At 44.8% G+C, this 19,081-nt stretch overlaps 1 protein-coding gene across 1 annotated transcript in view; it reads left to right on the plus strand.

Annotated features, from left to right (window-relative positions):
- The window catches only part of RFTN1 (raftlin, lipid raft linker 1), a 200,945-nt gene that overhangs the window by 124,811 nt on the left and 57,053 nt on the right, over window positions 1-19,081 (plus strand). The window contains exon 5 of the mRNA XM_008568157.1: window positions 15,187-15,523. Within this exon, the coding sequence (XP_008566379.1) occupies window positions 15,187-15,523 (337 nt within the window). The remainder of the gene's footprint in view (window positions 1-15,186; window positions 15,524-19,081) is intronic.

Raw genomic sequence — 19,081 nt, forward strand, 5'->3', positions numbered from 1 at the left:
CCCCCCATTACCATAGCGCCTTAGTTGATTAGTTTGGGTTTATGATTATGGTGGGCTGAGTTTTAGTGCCACAGCCTCATTGTGTGAATTTTTTGAGCACAGTTACTTAGTACTCCCTCTGCTCTTCATCTGGTTCAGCAGTGTTTGTTGATTGATTGGTAACTGTATTTGTCTTCCCCTTTAACTAATAACTGTAGTTGGAGGCCAATATAAAGGCTATTATTTTTACAAAGCTTTCTTTTTATTTTAAGGTTAAAAATAAATGTTGCCTTCTGACACTCCCATGGAAAAAATCTGTTGTGAGGATAATCCAAACTTTAAATGATTCATTTGTTGGATCACTTTTGGTTGTTAAGTGTTCAAAAGAATGAACAGCAGGATAGATGACCACTATAGGAGTGCTGCTGTAATCTGCAGAAGTAACCCAAGATATGTGTGTTGGACAAAGGCCCCAGTATTTTAATACCTATTATTATAAATTTAGTCTAAGCAATGAGAAAGTAGAGTCAAACCAAGTTTTCCCATCTAATTATTTACTTTCTAATCTACATTTTCATTCTGCTAACCTGATGGCAACATTCCTAGATTTGAAAAGGTAGCTGGGGGGGTGGATAGAAGGAATGTTATTGGTGGGGTGTCAGGGTATTATTGCTGGGGTGCTGTTGGTGGGGATGGCAGGGATATCATTGGGCAGAAGGCAGTCAAAGAAGCTTTTAGAAAGAAAGCTGCTTCAGAGAGAAAAAAGGTTTTGATACGGAGAATAAGGGGTGTAGAAGTCAGAAGAAAAATACCTGAAGAAATGGAAAAACTTTAAATGGAAATGTTTAAATATATTCCCAGTGGAAATAAAGTTAGTTTTTCGATGGAACTATTCATCAATCAGTTGGTATAGAAATGTTATTTTCGATGACTTCCCATTTTGAATGAGATGCAGTTGCTATTCTGACTAACTTCTGAGACTCTCCCCGGAGGGCAGTGGAAGCTTCTTTTTATGATACCTCAAGAATAACACAGATGGATTTTTTTCCTAAGCCTCAAGCACGGGGGTTCCTGTGACCCTTTCTGATTCTGATGGTGCCTGGGAATGTGGGCATTATTCTGTGTTGCTCTTGAATAGTCAAGCATCTTCATTAATTCATGCTCTGCACATTTGTAACTTGTGATAAACAAGAACTGAGACTAAGTTTGCCTACAGGTTTGCTAAGCCGATTAATAATGTAAGCCAGGCTGCAGGGGCAGTGTTTATTCACCTCAAGGGTACCTTCTTGTTCCAGCAGTTTAGATGCACCATCACAAACTGAGAGGCTAATTACAAATTGCTCTTACCTCTTTGTTAAAGCAGGTCCCTAAAGGCCCACTCTTTGGGAATATTTGTGTTATCCTTGTTTATATTTCTGCATATCTGAGAGTGCTGCTAACTAAATCTTTTATAAAGGAGTGTGGATTTTGCGTATTAAGAAATCACTACAGTCTGGTATCTCCTATAGTTATAAATTAGTGAGGATTGCTGTATTTTAAGAGAATTCTATTGTTGTATAACAAAACATTGGCTTAAAACAACAACAGTCATTTATTTTGCACAAAGATCTGCAGCTTGGACAGGACTTGGCAGAGGCAGCCAATCTCTGCTCCACATGGTATCAACTGAGTGGCTTGATGGTGGCTGAATGATCTGCTTTCAAGATGGTGCACTCACATGGCTGGCAAGTTGGTGCTGGCAATAGGCATCTCCACAGACTGCTTGGGCTTCCTTAAAACATGGCGGCTGGGTTCTTAGAGCAAGCATCCCAAGAGAAAAAGGTGAAAGTTCATGGAGTTTTTATGACTAGGCCTTAAAAGTCACATAGGGTCTTTTTCACCTTAGTCATTGGTTGAGGCCATCACAAAGACTCATACTGATTCAAGTAGAGGGGACACAGACTCCATCTCTTGGTGGGGGAGTGGCAAGGTTCTAGCAGACCACGTAGGATGATTGTTGTAGCCATCTTTGGAAAATACTATCTGCCTCATACACAAATGTATACAAGCTACATTCATGTTTGGTTCATTCTACTAGGAGAGAACTCTGAGAACATGCAGGGCTAATATACTACATAAAAAATGAAAATGAAGTCAAGAAATGGAAATAAGAAGTTGAATATTGAATGTAAGTGTTATTGGGCATTGAAAGTAATCTTTAAATGTATAATTCTCAATACAGTAGTTGTAAATGCAAAGCCCCCTCCCTAACCCACCCCAACCAAAACCCTATTTGTTACTCAAAGGGACCACATATCTTCATGAGATCTGAATCTCTCTCAAATCATTTCCATCTTCCAGGAAAACCATCCCAGGGTTCTCCAGGGTATTTACAAAAGAACAATAAAACATTCATTTCTTTAGCACATTGTAATGAAAACCATCCCTAAGTACTTAGTTTAACTGCTTTGTTTACCATGGGAGTTTCAAATGCCATTAGGACTGTGTTATATTTTTGTTGATCTGGAGTCATGGGAATAGAAAAGGGTTTTTTAACCAAGGGTTAAAACTAGGATAGCAGTGCTCAACCTCACCATCTTGACGTTTTGTTAAAGTGCCTTTCGTTAATGTTTTGGAAGCCTGTGTAAATCAGGGAATGGTGGGAAAAAAAAGTCTCAAATACTGGATGTTAAAGCCACTTGGTGTGAAGGGAAACATCTGTTCCTGGTTAAATTCTTTAAACTTATGTTCTTTTGCCTCACTCATTTAACTGTGGTGCTGAGATTTGCGTTCCATGAAGACTCTAAAGTTGGTTTTCCAGAACATTCCCAGGAGTCTTAATGAGTCCTTGAGGTTCTTAGCTCTAAGCTTGTAATTCCAGGGTCACTGGTATTATCAAAGTATAAAATTGGAGTTGTCAACCTCAGCAGCTCCAGGGTTCTAGCTGGGGTTTTTTGTGTGTTTTTTTGGGGGGGTGGGGGGGAATGCACTGCCTGTCTTAGGTAGTGATTTATGGAAGAAGGCCCATGGGGGTGCCATGGATGTTATGAGGCATTTTTTACTTTGATAAGAAGTACTGATGGTAGACAATTGTTTATTGCTGCCTCTTTTCTTTTTCGTAAGGGGAAGATTGACTTGGTTTGTTAGGAGATGTCTGGAAACCCAAGGGCTGCAAAATTATTTTAACAGTGATGCTTTCTTGAGAAGTAGCCCTGGACCCACAACCCCCTTAATTTCTCAGGGCTCCAGTTTTCTTTGCTGTTAAGGTGATAGGAGTATCAAACGAGGTGCATGGGCCGGCCCGGTGGCGCACTGCTACAGTGCGCCGCTTGGGAGTGTGGCGGCGCTCCTGCCAAGGGTTCGGATCCCACATACAGACCGGTTCCTGCTCACTGGCTGAGCGAGATGCGGGCGCAACACCGAGGGTTGTGATCCCGTTGCCGGTCCCGGTCCGGTACGGGCACGACACTGAAGGTTGCGATCCGTTGCCGGACATGAAAAAAGACAAAAAAAAAAAAAAAACGAGGTGCAGGTTTTCAGATTCTCACATGAGTGTATTTTCAAAACATGATTGGCCCCAAGCTGGACATTTCTTGAAATTGTAGACTCATAGAAGTTTCTACTTGGGGGTCACTACAGATGCTGCAAATTTAATATCTTACCTCTTCACTCCTTTAATAAATGTTCGTTGAGTACTTACTATGTTTCAGGAACAGCTCCATACACCAGGGACATATCAGGGAACAAAATAGACAAAGTCCCTGTCCCCATGGAGCTCTTCTTCAGCTCTAACTAGTCATGGCAAGGTTGAGGGGAACATCATCCCAAACAAAGGGATCTGCAAGTGCTGAGGCCCCCCGATGAGAACAGACTTTGAGTGGTGAAAAACAAAGGCTTGTGAAGGTGATGCAAAGTGAACAAGGACTGGGGTGTGGCCTGAGAGGTGGGCAAGGCCCAGTTCAAGGGGGTAGGGGGTTGGGCCCTACAGGCCAGGTTCAAGTTGAGATCTTATTTTATATGGGACACCACTGGAGAGTTTAAAAGGGGTGGCATTAACCGAGTCACATCTTTCGGAGACCAGTGTAGCTGCTGTGAGTTCCGTAAGCTGGCAAGCGTGGAGGAGGAAACCAGCAGAAAGGGGCTGCAAGGCCAGGGGGCAGCGTTTCCAGGAGGGAATGAATGGACAACCGAATGGCATGCCAGGGGAGAGTGGGGCCACTGAGGACCGAAAGGGCCTGTAGGATTGGGCAACGTGGAGGTCGGTGGATGACTGTGGGAGGATTTGGGTGGGGAGGTGGGTGCACAGGCCACACAGTGAGAGGAGGTGGGGTCAGCAAGGCAGGGTGCAGGTGGAGGGGCTTACTTTCTCTTGTTGTTGCTGGCTGGTTTGTTGCCTTTGTTTTTTCTTTAAGATAGCTTGAACTTTTTCATATGCTGGGTGGCAAGAGCCAGTAGAGAGGGAGAGATTGAGGATATAAAAGAGAGAAGTGGTCTTTAGTGGAGCTGGGTCCTCCAGGAGGCCAGAAAACTAGAGCTCCCTGGCCTGGGCTTAGCCTTGGCCAGGCCCCACTGATGTGGGGGATGAAGAGAGGAGGGTGTGTTTAGAGGTGACGAAGAGGACATGGGGTGGGGAGTTCTCAGCTGCTGGCCTTGATTTTATTTTTAGGTCCTCTCTGGCAAATGACGGGGAGAGGGGAGAAGGCCCCTCCGGGGAAGCACGAGAGAGCTGGCGAGGGGTGCACCGAGGGGTCGCAGGACATCTGGGTGGCCACAGCCTGGAGGGACGACCTTGAGCCATCCTTGTTGTGGCCCTGGGTGGATTGGATGGATGTGACACTGGTGAGAGGGGCCAGGCAGAGAAAGCCAAGGATGTGACAGTAGGAGAGTGATGGAAGAAGCGGGTTGTGAGCTGAACAGGGAAGGCTAGAAGGAGCAGTTGTCTGTGTATCTTTCAAAGCAGCTTTCTGGGTCTTCAGGTCTTTGCTGCTGGTCGTGTTTAACGAGGTGACCATATGTCTCAGTTTGCCTGGCCAGTCCCAGCTCATGCCTTTCATCCCAACATAATTATTAATTGTTTCACCTTTTGCTTTAAGAACCATCGTTATTTGGACGATAGATTACTAATTTTCTAACACATCAGAGTCCCAAGGTGCATCACCTTTAGTTAGCAGAACTTTGACCCCCATCTTCTTCTTCATCCTTTCCTGTGTGGCAAGCAGAGGCTCTCTGACCTCTCCCACGAGCTCTGCAGTGGCTTCCAGGCCCCAGCCACTCTCCTGGCCTCATCTGCTCACCTCTGTTATCAGCCCCCACCTCAGTCCTTGCCACATCCTGTGGGCAGATTCATTTTCCTTAAGATAGGTCTGGTTGTGTCACTGCTGCTCAGAAACCGTGAGGGCGTCTCATTGTCTGCAGAATAAAAAGTCCAGACTCTATGTAAAGAGTCAAGACTGTTCCAGATTTGGCCCTGGAATTTCACAGTATAGCTTGGAATATAGGATATATTACAGTGAATACAGTGCTGAGCAGTAGAACAGGTAGGAATTGGGCTCTGGAGCCAGACTGCCTAGGTGTGAATCCTACTTGCCCTTTACTAGCTATGTGACCTTGGGCAAATGGCCCAGCCTCTCTTGCCTCAATTTTCTAATCTGTAACATGGGGATAAAAAAAGATTACCTATTAATATTGTTGTTATAAGGATAAAGTGAGCTAATCCATGAAAGCCTAAAAGCTAAACAGTGTTGGGCACATAGTAAGCTCTCAGTAAATGTTAGTTATTGTGATTATGGATTTTCGGGGCAGGCACACTGAACGTGTGCTCTTCCCTGCATAACTTCTGACACTTTCTTACCTCTTCACTTTTGCTAACCTTGTTCCTTATGGAAATCCTTCCCCCAAACCATTTCTGTATGCACAGATTCCACCTGTGGGCAAGGTTATTCTACCAACCATGAACAGGCAGCCACAAAACTAACAAACTGAAGTTTGATGCGTATTCTCAGACTCCCACGGGACCATGATGAAAGTCTTTAAATGCTTTGTTAACATAACCTTTTGAGGGTTGGTTTATTCATTTCTTTTGGGAATGTGCAGTAGTGTTTAATGGAAGGCTGGCAGTCTTGCAGCCTTGGTGGGAGGTGGCAGACTCTGCTGCCAGTTCTTTTCCTCAGTGCTCTTACCTGGGTGACAACAGTTCTATTGGACTGATGTCTGCTTTACTGCAGGATCCTGGTCTGAGCACAGACAACTACATACCTGCTAAGCTCTGCTGATAGGCATACATTGAGGGAGATTAGGGGTTTTCTGGGCCGATGAAAACCTGTGGGAGGTGGCTGCCATCAGTGCCGGCATGTTGGCTCTTTGTGTTGTGCTCCTCTTGGTCTGGGTACACATCTATTACAGCACACTGCTCTGTGTAATGGAATGGTTGGGGGTTGCACAGTGATTCCAGAGAGTGTTCTTAGTAAACAATCTTGAGCAGACCTGAAGGAGGTATGCAAGGATATACTCTGTGATGTAGGGGAATGCTGTGTCTATGCAGACAACCTAGAGCACTGACACAGAAACCATTTTGACCAAAATATATCAATATTATTGTGAGAAATGTAGATTTATTTGCTTAGTTTTCTTTGGCTTTAATATCAGTTGCCTTATATAACATTTGCCTTATATTTTCTTCTTCATTTTAGTATATATGGGTAATAAGCAAATTTCACATTTTATTTTACATCCGATGATATATATACATGATAGATATTTAAATGTTTATTTTTCTGCCCTGAAATTCTTCTTCTAAGAGCTTCTTTGTTCCCACAATCAGCTATGTGATTTTCATAGGAACTACCCTGCACCCTGGACAGAGCTGATTGGTCCAGAAGTGGGCACCTGACCTAAGCTGGGCCAATCAGAGTCCTTCCCTGAGATCTTTTGCTGTGGGTAGCCAGGAAGTTTAGAGACCCTATCTCCAGTGACTAAGTATTAGCCAAAAAACTCAGAAGTTGATAATGGCCATATTTTCTACTCCATGGAGAAAATTGGTCCTAGAAAAGAAAGAAGAATGATGCCAAAAATAAAGAGAAGTAGGGATGAAGCTTGGAGAAAGTTTTTCTGATGTGCTGGAGACACTGACTGCAGGTCTTCCTAAGTCTAGCTCTGACCCCACCCTGCTGGCCACTTGGCTGTTATTTGAGAGACCATTGGATTGCTCCTCACAGGCAGGAACATTGTTCACTTCCTTTTTGAGTCTTCGATTTAAATTTTTCACATTGTGTTGGGATCTTCTGGTGGGTTGGTTTTCAGGGGGCACTAAAAGCTAGTTGAAGAGCTATGGGGGATGGGAGTTTAACAACACTTTCTCAGTCCTACTGATTTCTAACTCCCATATACTCCATTTCAATGAATTGTGAAATTATAGACCCAATCTAAGTGAAAGAACTGAGTCAGTTAACACAGATAACACAGAAAAATAAAACTTTTTTAGAAATGACTGCCCTGAGCAGAGCGAGCAAAAGATGAATCCATTCTCTACTTCAACGAGAACTCTGGGTCCACCTCTTCCTTTTGTTTTTAAGGGAGTTTACAGTTTGTTGCTGAGTTCTTATAGCATTTCTCAAGCTTCCCACCGAATCACCCCTAATAGCAGAGGAGAATAGAGGGGTCCCTCTTCTCCTAATCCCAGCCCTGCCAGGGATCTGAGCATAAGCAGCTGTCCCTGAAACCGAGTACAGACAGTTTGAGAAGGATGGGACAAATTAGCTCTTGAGAGTCTCTCAGTTACCGCTTGAGTTAGACCAACACATATTAAATCCAGGAGGGTAGAGACGGTGCCTGTTTGGCTCACTGCTGTTTCTCCAGAACCTAGTGCCCAGCACTGAATAGTGGGTATTCAGAAAGTAGTTATGGAATGAATAAATGAATGAATATTATTATCCCCATTTTATATATGAGGAAACTGAGGCTCATAACATGACTAGCAAGTGGCAGAGCTGGGTCCAAAGCTTTAGGTCGTCAGATTCCCTGTCCAGGGCTCACTCTAAGACCTCTCAGTCACTGAAGGAGAAAACAACGCCACCAGAAGGTCTACATGATCTTTCCTATTGGCACCATAACAGCTAAACGCCCAGCAGTGCCTGGCAAAGCCTTCACTTCCCGAAACTAAGTGTTAACACGTCAGAACTAAAGGCAGCTCCAGACGTGAGCTAAAACCTGTGATATTTTTGAACCTCCCTTTTCAGAAAGCTGTACAAGAGTTGAGGTGACAAAAGATGGGAGGGTTGTGTGTATATGATAAAATATTCACCGTAAAGACTCATGTGTAACTGTGCAACCCAGAACAGCATTTTTGTGCCGATTCTTAGCACACAGTACATGCCTCTGTTTGTGGGCTCCCTGTATGTGTCATGCGTCCCCTGTGTGGCCCATGAGTTGTGAGGGAGGGTCAGAGTGGGCAGAGGTCTGGTCTAGGACATGCTTCGGATGTATGTGTATGTGAGTCTTGGTCTTTACCCATATTATATGCCTCTGAAATTATTGTTGAAAACTCTATTCAGTATTTCAGGTGAGTTGTTATGCTCTATAGCAGCACTGTCCAATAGAACTTTGTGTAATGAAGGAAATGTTCTGTACCTGCACGTTCAATAGGGTAGTCACTAGCCACAAGTGGCTACTGAGCACTTGAAATGTGACTAATGTGACTGGGGATTTGAATTTTTTATTTTATTTTATTTGAGTTAATTTAAATTTAAATAGCCACGTGTGGCTAGTGGCTACCATATTGGACAGCACAGCTCTCTCTGTTTTTTAAAAAAGCAGTAAGTTTCTAATTCCCAGCGCTGATTAGCTCATTAGTTATAGGCATTCCATTAAGTTCATCATAAAGTTAGAACCTACCTATAACTTATAGAAAACAAATTTACCAGTTATAGATGTAATTTCCCTTAGCCAGTGTGTAGCAGCTCTCCTCAAAACGTGGTGGGGCAAATTTCCTGTACCTCGGCAACAGTGGTCGCTGAAAATCTTCTAACCTCACTTTAGCCTCTCCCCTAGAACCTGGAATCAGTACCAGATGAAATCCTAGTGTCCTGTTTGGGGCACATGCTGTCTCAATGCCTTTTGGGAGCCCTTAACAGTCTCCATTTCACACTGAGTCCAGTTTAGATTTGGAGACCTTTAAATCTGCCTGTCTGTCTACCTACTGAATTTGTCCTTCTTTGGGAAACCTCCGTCTTTGCTCTTAAAACCTTCAGCTGGATGGGTGAGGCCCACCCACATTATAGAAGTTAATCCACTTGACTGAAAGTCAACTGCATGAAGATGTTAATCACACCTTTAAAAAATACCTTTACAGCAACATCTAGACTAGTGTTTAACCAAGTAACTGGTCACCATAGTTTAGTCAAGTGACAAATAAAATTAGCCATGGTAGCTTCCTCATTCGATTCAAACAAAATGGTTTTGGAACTGACTCTGATCAGTGGGCACTCCAGTTCTTGGTGACCTGTCAGCAGGAGTCTTTTCTGTCCCTTCTCCCACATTACATAGAGCTTCTATTTTTACTAACTCCAACCCATGCCCCACTTCTCCCTAACTGGTTTCACCCTGACTGACACATGTACACTAAAACACTACTGTACATGTACTAGCATGACACAGAATATATTTGCAGTTATCACTAGCAACATGGTATTCATTTTGAAAGTAGAGTAACAGACAATCCGTGCTAGATTTTCTGTTACTATTCCAATGTCATGTTGTTATTTTGCATAAAAGTGATTCCTTAAACATATAACCAAAGATGATATAATTTTGTATGAGCTGAGACTTTTTATATAACTAAATTTTCTAAAAATAAAAGGAAATATTTTTTACATCACAATCCCTGATCCCCAAATACCATGGAATTTGTTCTTACTCATTATAGAGCAATTAAATGAAGTCTTGGATTAGTCGAAAATGGCCATATTTAATTTTTGGTGCCTAAACTGACAATTATTAGTCCTTTAAGTCCTCGTATTGGGGACAGAATAGTTCTTAAAGCCAGTGGGAATGAGAAGATGGTGAGGGTGTCTTTCAGTTTAAAGTGGTGTTCAACTGGGCAGCTTGACACAGGTTGGAAGTAGAAAGTGTGGTATCGTTGAAGCAGCACCAGGTTGGGCTTAGGATACTGTCGAATCCCAGCATTGCCTTTGATGAGCTGTGTGAAATTTGACTGGCCACATAATCTTCTCTTAACCAGTTTCCTCTTCCGTAAGGTTTTATTCTGGGGCATAAGATAATGCATGTGAAAGTTCTTTGTAGAAGAGTTGTACAGTGCTGATAGTTGTCTTCACTAATCGCAGCTGTTGATGTTGTGGGCATGCACGTGACAGTCTGTGGGGAACTCCATGGCTAAGGTGACCTGGCCATTTGTGGTTCTTTCTTCCATACTGATTTGGTCCATGCTCATGAAGACCCTGGTGTAGCTTGAAGTAATGGTGATGTCCAGCAACAGATGATGAAGGCTTGAAGTAAAGTGACCTCAGATGTAGGGAGAAGGGGGGAGGGAATCCAGAAACTTTGGGGGATAAGCAGGATGTGGTGAATGGATATGCAAGATTAGAGAAAGGGAAGAGCTGGGGAAGACCCCTATGACTCTAGTTTGAGAGACAAGGTCGATGGCGAACCCATCGGCTGTGATCACTGGCCATGTAGTCTGAACCTCCAAGGAAAGTTGGGGCGAGGGGTCCAAATTTGTAAATAATTAACATATAATTAGTGGCTAAACCCATGTGAATAGAGGAAATCACCAAGGGGAGTGTAGTGCTGAGGAGCACGGGGCTGAACACTGATGAATACCATCTCAGGATGCACATGAGACTTGCTCCACGAAGCTTATAAATGAACAGATGAGAAACAGGATTCCATTTAGCTGTATGTGCACAGTCAAATGACTTCACAAAGAGAAGAAGAGAAAGTGTCTATGCTAGAGTAAAGTAGCAAACCAGAAGAGTCAAGGCCCCTACGATCTAGCCAAATATGGATCTTTATAAAATCTAAATGTAATCTTCTGGTTAAAAAGGACTGCTCACACTTTCTGGTAAACAGTTTGGCAGCCTGTACCAGGCCTTTGAAAAGTTAATATCCTTTGACCCATTAATTCCACTTCCAGGAATGCTCCCGAAGGATGTAAGCAGAGCTGCAGGTGCAGATGTGTGCACAAAAGATGCTTCATTTTCTTGGGGCATGAATTTCCCTGGGAAGCTTGGGATGGAGGGAAAAGTGAACCTTGGCATTGTTTTAAAGGTTTTTGATACTATGCATTATTTTTGTTGAGGAAACAAAATTTGCATAGATGTTTAAGATAAAAGGTGAATGTTCAAAGAAGTCTTGCATGTTGCCTTCAGACTCCCACTCTCCTCTGCTCTTGAAGTTACTATGGGGGGCAAGCTGGGGAAATGCTGGCCTGCAGCGTGAAGTCAGAGCTTTTGTTGGCCTCGTGTCCAAGGATGTGTGATCCAGTCCTTGTGATTTCTAGTCCAGCCTCACTTCTAGGATCTACTGGTTTCTCGTGTCATGTTCCAGAAATATTTCTAGAAGTTTCCTCAACATGTCAGGCAGTTGCACACCACCAGGCTTTTGTCCATGATGATCCTTCCTTGCCTTTACGTGGATTGCACTTCTTTCTTCCTTTCACATTTCTGGTGAACTCCTATTCATCCTTCAAAGCCTCCTGCAGATTTGGCCACCAAATAGGTTTTGTCTGGTACGGTATTTAAAAAAAAAAAAAAGGATTTGAGTGCTTTAAAGTGAGGCGCACATAATCCACTTCTGCCCCACTCCTCACCTCTTCCTACTGGATGACACTGCTTCATTTGTTACAGCCCTGCCTGACCTTCGATGAGAAACTTTTCTCGCCCTCCCCCTCAGGCAGAAGTAATCACTTTTCTTCCCACTGTCATTTCTTTTTTTTTTTTTTTTTTTTTCCCTTTTTGTCTTTTTTCGTGACCGGCAATGGATCGCAACCCTCAGTGTCGCGCCCGTACCGGACCGGGACTGGCAACGGGATCGCAACCCTCGGTGTTGCACCCGCATCTCGCTCAGCCAGTGAGCGGGAACCGGTCTGTATGTGGGATCCGAACCCTCGGCGGGAGCGCCGCTGCGCTCTCAAGCAGCGCACTGCAGCAGTGCGCCACCGGGCCGGCCCCCACTGTCATTTCTATACCCTTACATCCATTACTGCATTTACCACCCTCTATGAGAAAATTTTTAAATATTTACTTTTTTCAGTTCTAAAAATAACATGCTTGCTCTTTAGATAAATTTTTAAAAATTACACACAAAGAGAAGAAAAAATCACTCATAGCTCCACTCCCCAAACACACTGCTGTTTTAATTGGTGACTATACATACTTTATGTATGTATATTGCACAGTTGTCATAATATTGTGTCTATAAAGTTTAGAATCTTGATTTTTTATAGGACGTTATAATATAAGCATTAATTGTTCCATGTTAGTGTAGTTATTTTTAAAGTTTATTTACAATAATTGGCTGAATCCTCTTGAGGGTTGAGACTCCTATTTTGCATCCCAGCACCTAGGCACATAAATGTGTGTTGAATTCTAGAGCTGAAAAATTAATCAGTCTCTATTCCTACTTTCAAGGAGCTCATTCTGGGAGAGGAGACATGCCTATTCACTCATTGTTTAATATGTTTGTTCATTCATCCAATAGATATTTATTGAGCACCTGCTACACGCTGGACATCATTCTATCACTGGAGACACAGCAGTGCAAAATACCTCAACCCTCATGAAATGTGCCTTTCAGAGCAGTTGTTCTCAGACTTTAGGCTGCATTCAAATCACCTGGAGGGCTAGGATAATGCCCTTTGTCCAGAGTCCTCAGCTCTTCACTCTGGATGTTTCTTCAACAGTCTCTGCAGGGCCACAGAAGCCTGGGACTAATAGAGAAAGAAGTTAGAGCAATCACATGGCCACAAGTACCTTCACTTTGCCCCATTCTTCAGCACACTTGCTATACGTTATGTCTAATCTTCAGAGCAACTGCAAGGGAAATATGATTTGCCCCATTTTGTAGATGAGAAAACTGAGGAACGGGAAGCTTATGTGACCTTCTCTGGTTCCCCCAAGCCAGTGAACAGCACATCTAGGGCTCCAAGACAGGCTTTTCTGAAAGTCTTCAAACCCCATGCCATTTCTGTGATGCCAGTTAAAACTGACCTGTGGTTGTGCCCTTAGTGCAATCAGTTTTTAAGAATGTTTCAGTAATCATAGCTATTTCCTCTGCAGGAAGACCATAGTAGCAAGAGGTAGTGCAAGGCCGTTTCCTCATTTCATTCAAAGACTAAAATCCATTGCCTTTCTCTTTTTGCATATGTTTCCAGGAAGCTCAGAGCTATACTTTGTATGCAGTAGCTTTCCTTAACCTAAGGTTCTTTGGTGTAGTTATCTCCCTACTCTTTTCTTCTAAAAGTTTTGTTACCTGTTTCTTCTTTTAGAAGTTCTCTAAAATAATTTCTAAAATAGGTGGATATCATAGATTAATGAGTGAAAAATGAGTTTTTGGAATGGAAAGGATGACTTTAAGGTTTTTGTTTTTAATTTTTGATGAATGAATTGAGCCAACCATGAGCATGAGTGGACACATACATGTCCATGCAACATGTATGTATTTGATGCCTTGAGATGTGTCCACCTGGTCTTGTGGTTAAGAGAATGAACTTTGACCTGAGCTAGACCTGGCTTTGAAGTCTGGCTACTCTTTGCTTGCTTCATGACCTTAATTAATGTCTCTGGGCCTCGGTGTCCCATCTGAAATAGTGATAGTGCACAGTCATTGAAGGATTAAACAAAACTTATGTAAAGTGCCCAGTGCAGTGCCCGGCACATAATAGGTCTAAAATAAGTGGCAATTACTACTATTATTGTGATATCTAGCACAGGCTAGACTTTATAGAAAGAGTAGACTGCACATTTGCAACTGCTCTAGATTTCTAGAACGTGCAGTGTGGAACTCAAATGACTTTCTGTTTAACATTAGGTGGATCATCAAGTCTACTGAGCCTTGCTTCTCCTTTAGAAAGAGTAACTTGATGCTCTTATTTCTTACTAATTCCCAAATGACTGTAGATGATCCCTTAAGAGGTCTCAAGTTTTTCTGAGGTCATCCAGTTAGGGGCTGGTGACTAAGACTTAGACAGCTCTGAGGTCTCCACCTCATTTATTTGTAAAGTGACTTGAGCATCCTTGCTTGGAAAATCCCTTAAAGCCCGCCTTCTAGTTTTGGATGGCTCTTGCTTGATTTTATTAGGCTATTACTTCCAGTTTTTCTTTCAAGCTTATGACTACTAAATTCAATCTCCTGGTGCTATTTTTGGGGGAGCCGGAGAGTTCAAGTGCCACAGTGCTCCATGTGGACGTTTGTCCCCATCTTGAAGGTGCAGAGAGTGAGAAGGAACAGTTACTGGTTCCCTATGCTGGATGGTGTGCACCAGCTTTAGAGAGCCAAGAGTCAGCCTCTGGCTGTGGGACAGGTGTGGTCTGTGGGCTCCTCTGGCTTTCCCTAGGCCTGGGAGCAGAGTGTCCATCAGACTTCCCCTCTTGTGGGGAATGTGCCCATCAGCCTTCTTGCAGGGGTGTTTCCCCCACCTCTGCCCTTCTCTGTCAAAACTATTGTCTAAAAAAAGGAAGCTCTTTGTGCACAGCCTAATAACACCAAGGTTAAGGGTTCAGATCCCCAAACTGCCCAGCTGCCAAAAAAAAAGGAAGCTCTTTGGGTCATAAAATGCCATCTGGTAGATAGTATATGATTATACAGACAGACTGTATTTATACAGTATCCTGATGGACAGGAAGTAGGTGATTCATCAGGGAAAAAAAAATTCTTCCCAGAATGAACTTCCTCTTTCAAACTCTATTTGTTTGAGCTCATCATTTTAGAACCCTTTTCCAGCCTTAAAAAAAAAATTAATAGGGACTAGTGCAGTGTTTCAAAGGGAGGTGATCCCAACCCTTTGTAGCCAAAGGCTTTATTTTTCCGTCAGACAACATAGTTAAAACAGCCCATGCCATCTGTCCCCTTGAGGACTCGGATCCTCTGCCAGCTTGGTGTGGTCCGTGTTCACACTGACACGCCCTCCAAGGCTCAGCCAGGTGCTTTGGGTGCTGCACATGTCCCTTCGATAGACCATGCCATTCATTTGCCTCTCTCATTTCATTTGCCTCGCAGATCCAGGAGGCCGCAAGTCAGGGCCTGAAATTCGTCGGTGTTATCCCTCAGTACTGTCCCCCTGTGAATTCGGCAGGCGGCAGCCCTCCGGTGCCTGCTGCCAACAGCGCCAGGATTGCACGGGGGGATCACGTGTCGTTGGAGAGCGAGACCCCGGGGACTGTGGACGTGTGTGAAGCTCCTGCAGGCCCGGGAGGGGACGTGCCCATTGCCGAGCAGCCCAGCTTTCCCTTGGGAGAGAGAGATGCTGGAGACTTTTCACCGCGGGGGGTGAGCAAGGCACTGGATGGACCAGAGGGTGGCCTGTTGGACGTGCGTGAGGAGCCACTCTCGGGGAGTAAGTATGTCAGCGCCGGGAGTTCTGACCCTCTTAAAGTGAGACTAACGGCTTTTCAGTAATCTCCGTGGCCTGTCAGGGGAAAGAAATGGAATTAGAATGTAGAGGCAGCATTCCATCAAACTGCAGAATCTTTATAAGCAGTTGCCTGGGCTGCCCGACTGTGTCCTCACTGAAGTTGTGACTTCTGGGGAGAGCAAAGCCACATGAAATTGACTTGCAGATGCTCCAGAATGTCCCGTTTGAAGTGGATTCTAGACAATGAGTTATTTTATCCCCCATGCACCTGCATTGCCCTTGAATTTCCCTGTGCTCACGCAGGAGGTACCGTGGGCCCGGCACCAAGGAGAGTGCACACTCCACTTTTTTGAATATCTGCCTAAAGAAAGGAAATCAGGAAAGTCAGCTGAGGACAAATTGTGCAGGAAGCTGGTGATTCAACTCATTAGGATGGACACAACCAGATTTCGGGGAGTTTATGTCGTTGACAAGTCAGCACTGTGGAGAGAACACTGCAGGGGAGGCCACTGATGTGTGAGTCCTCTTAATCACACGGTGGCCACTAGGGCATGTGCTTTAGGTTGGGAATTTCAGATGACAACGTGACAACAATAATAACAGCCAACATTGATTAATACGTCCTGCGTACAGGGCCCTCTGCCAATAAGCATTTTAAATGACCGATCTCTTAATTCTCCCTCCAGCCTTAGGATGTGGGTAAGCTCTAGTATCACTGCGCACTTTACAGCTGAGTAAACTGGGGTTTAGAGAGTAAATTTGTTGCCCAGGCTGGGAATGGGCAGAGCTGGCATATGAACCCAGGTGGGCTTAACCACTGTCCCATTGTGCCTCTCCACTTGGTCTTCCCTGGGTGATAGACCAACACGTTTAATGAGGCCCTGAGTTTACGAGGAGCAAAGTTTCCCTTCATTTCCACATGTTTCCCTTTTCTCTGCTTTCTTCAAGAAACCTAGCATTCAGTCATTTCCTGAGAGCAAGGCACTTACATTAGCCATGTGGCCTCTTCTAGCCTTTGGAAGGTGAACAAGTATCAAGAGCCCTGGGAGGGATTTCTGTCCAGGCTTTTCTGGGTCATCTCCCTGGTTAATGTTGTTGATACTATTTATTTACTAATTCTTAAAATTAGCCTCTTCCAAATGATAAGGAACAGTCAATACTTCAGGAATAGAAAACAAGGGGAAATAGTTTCTTTTGCTATCAGTACTTCCTGAGAAGAAAGTGATGGGATGGTTCACTCTGGGGGCTCATTTGCAAAGTTGATTTAGAGGGAGAGGTTGGAGCGGCCTCAGTTCTGGGATATTTTTAGGACTATTGTTTAATGAAAGCCTTGATCTTTCTTAACTATGGAGTGAAGTAGAGCTTTTCATCTGTGTGATTTTTCACTTGGTTTGAAGTAGACGTCTGCTACCACCTCAGAGAAGCTGAGAGGGCGTTTAGACCCGGCGTGTGTTTCCTAATGAACGTCTTAGTCTTGATTCAGAAACCTGCATCTTCTCCTTGAGGTTGGGCTTGATGTGTGCACCCTGAGTACAAGAAGGCAGACAGGCCTGCTTGGAGCCCTTCTCTACAATCCAGGACTGTGGGAGGGTGAGGGTCAGGCCAGGCATAGGCTCCCTGGAGAAAGAGGTAGGAGTTGTGGAGGGCGGTGGCACAGTTAAGAACCCAGACTCTATGTACATCCCAGCCTGCCTCCTTCTAGCCAGGCGGCAGTCTTGGGCCAGATACTTACCCCTTTGCACCTCAATTTCATACACTGTGAAACAGGGATGGAATGAGAGTTTCTTGTTGAAAGGTTAAATGACATGTGCATTTAAAACATGCCACACTGCCAGGCACATCAGTCTGAGCTGTTGCTGTTGGGGTACAGGCTCAGGAGTCCTGACTCTTGACTTCCCACTCTCGTGGAACCCTGGCTTTGAGAAAGGAGGCAGGTCATACTGAAGTTCCCTCGAGAGTTTCCAGATACTGCCTGTGATCCAGAACCTACCTTTCTCTGAGACTCCCTCCAGACTCTGCCTTCTGTGGTTGACCCCAGGGAGAATTATGAACTGAGGAGAGTTGTCCTAGGACCCTCCCCGGGTGCCCCGTACCTTCCTGCTGCCCTGTGGCTACTCATTCCCTCGCCCAGAGACTCCCCTTATTGCTGATCACACAGAAACCCCCCAGCACCTAAAGTGCCTGAGCCTGTATCCCATCTCCTCAAGTCACTGTTCTCTACTAGAAAACCAGATCCTGCCGGGGAGTAGTGGGTTAACGCGTGTGTGTCTGGAGGCGGTGGGCTCTGTTGTAGGCCAGGAAGGGGGTTTAATGCCTCCCCCACCCGGTCTCACTAGGCAGTAGACAGCCGCCCATCTCTATACACGAGACTGTTTCTTCTCTCTCTGCTCCGGCTACAGGTCTCTGAAATTTAGGACGCTCTCTGCTATCCTTTTTCCCTCGTTTGGTGTATTGAATGAGCCTTTGGATTTTTCATCACGTAATGAGCACACAGGGGTTACTAATGGGCATCAGGCCTCGTGGAGGACGGACAGACAGTGTCATGATGGCAGTCACCCCGTGAGTCTTTCCTACGTGTCATGTCAGTTACTCCTCACAACAGCTCTGTGACAAGATGCTGTTACTGTGCCCATTTCACAGATAAGGAGAGTTGCCTTCCATGTCCTCATGCAGTTAAATTTCTTTTTCATGGCTTGAGCGTTTGGCGGCTCTGAAGGCCGGACATCCAGGGACCCTGTCCGCATTGGTCATGGCCCTCACCTGACCCCCAGTTTCTCTCCTAATCTTGTTGCTGCGAAGTCTTGTGGTTTCCTTCCCTGGGAAGTCCGCTGGCCATCACCGCCGGCCCCGCCCCGCCGCCCCTCCCGGCTGCTGGCTCAGCTCTGGTCTGCCTTTCTGTAGGGCCCCCTAAGGAGGGCGAAGCGCTTTTACTCCTCTTTCTGCCAGGTGGGCTTAAATAGGCAATCACAGCAAGACAATTAAAAAACATCCAGAGGGAGTCTCCCTCCTTCCCCCTTCTTGTCCTCGGTTCATCTATTTCCTTTATAGGAGGCCTAGAGGAGAGGAGTCTCTGCAGTGACTGCTCACAGGACTTTCCAGTGTATTTTGCATCTGGAATCAGGGGCAGGTTTCCTGCCCAGCCCTGAGGGCTCGTCCAGCGGCTGTGCCCTCTGTGCCCCACGGTTCTGCGGGAGGCTGTCACGTGTCTCTCTTCCACTCATCGACTTGTATGTCCTGGTTGGGGGATTCCTGTTGGTTTGAGGTCCTTGCTGTGCAGCGATCACCTGAGCTCGTGCAGAGATGGCCCCAGCGTCTCTGTTGCTACAACTTCAGTCAGAGAAACAAGGAGGCCAGATAGGTTCACGAAAATTCTAATTGTGCTCACTGTCACCAAAATAATAATAGAAAGTCTTCCAAGCACTGTGCTTTCCACCATGCACCTACTCACTTCACATGTGTAGAAATGTCAGCCGGAGCCCCGAGCCAGGGGTCTCAATTGCGTTTCTGGCTGAGGGGATTTTAGTGAGTAGACCTCCACCG

Source organism: Galeopterus variegatus, unplaced genomic scaffold (assembly GCF_000696425.1).
Source record: "Galeopterus variegatus unplaced genomic scaffold, G_variegatus-3.0.2 Scaffold382, whole genome shotgun sequence".
NCBI classification, from domain to species: domain Eukaryota; kingdom Metazoa; phylum Chordata; class Mammalia; order Dermoptera; family Cynocephalidae; genus Galeopterus; species Galeopterus variegatus.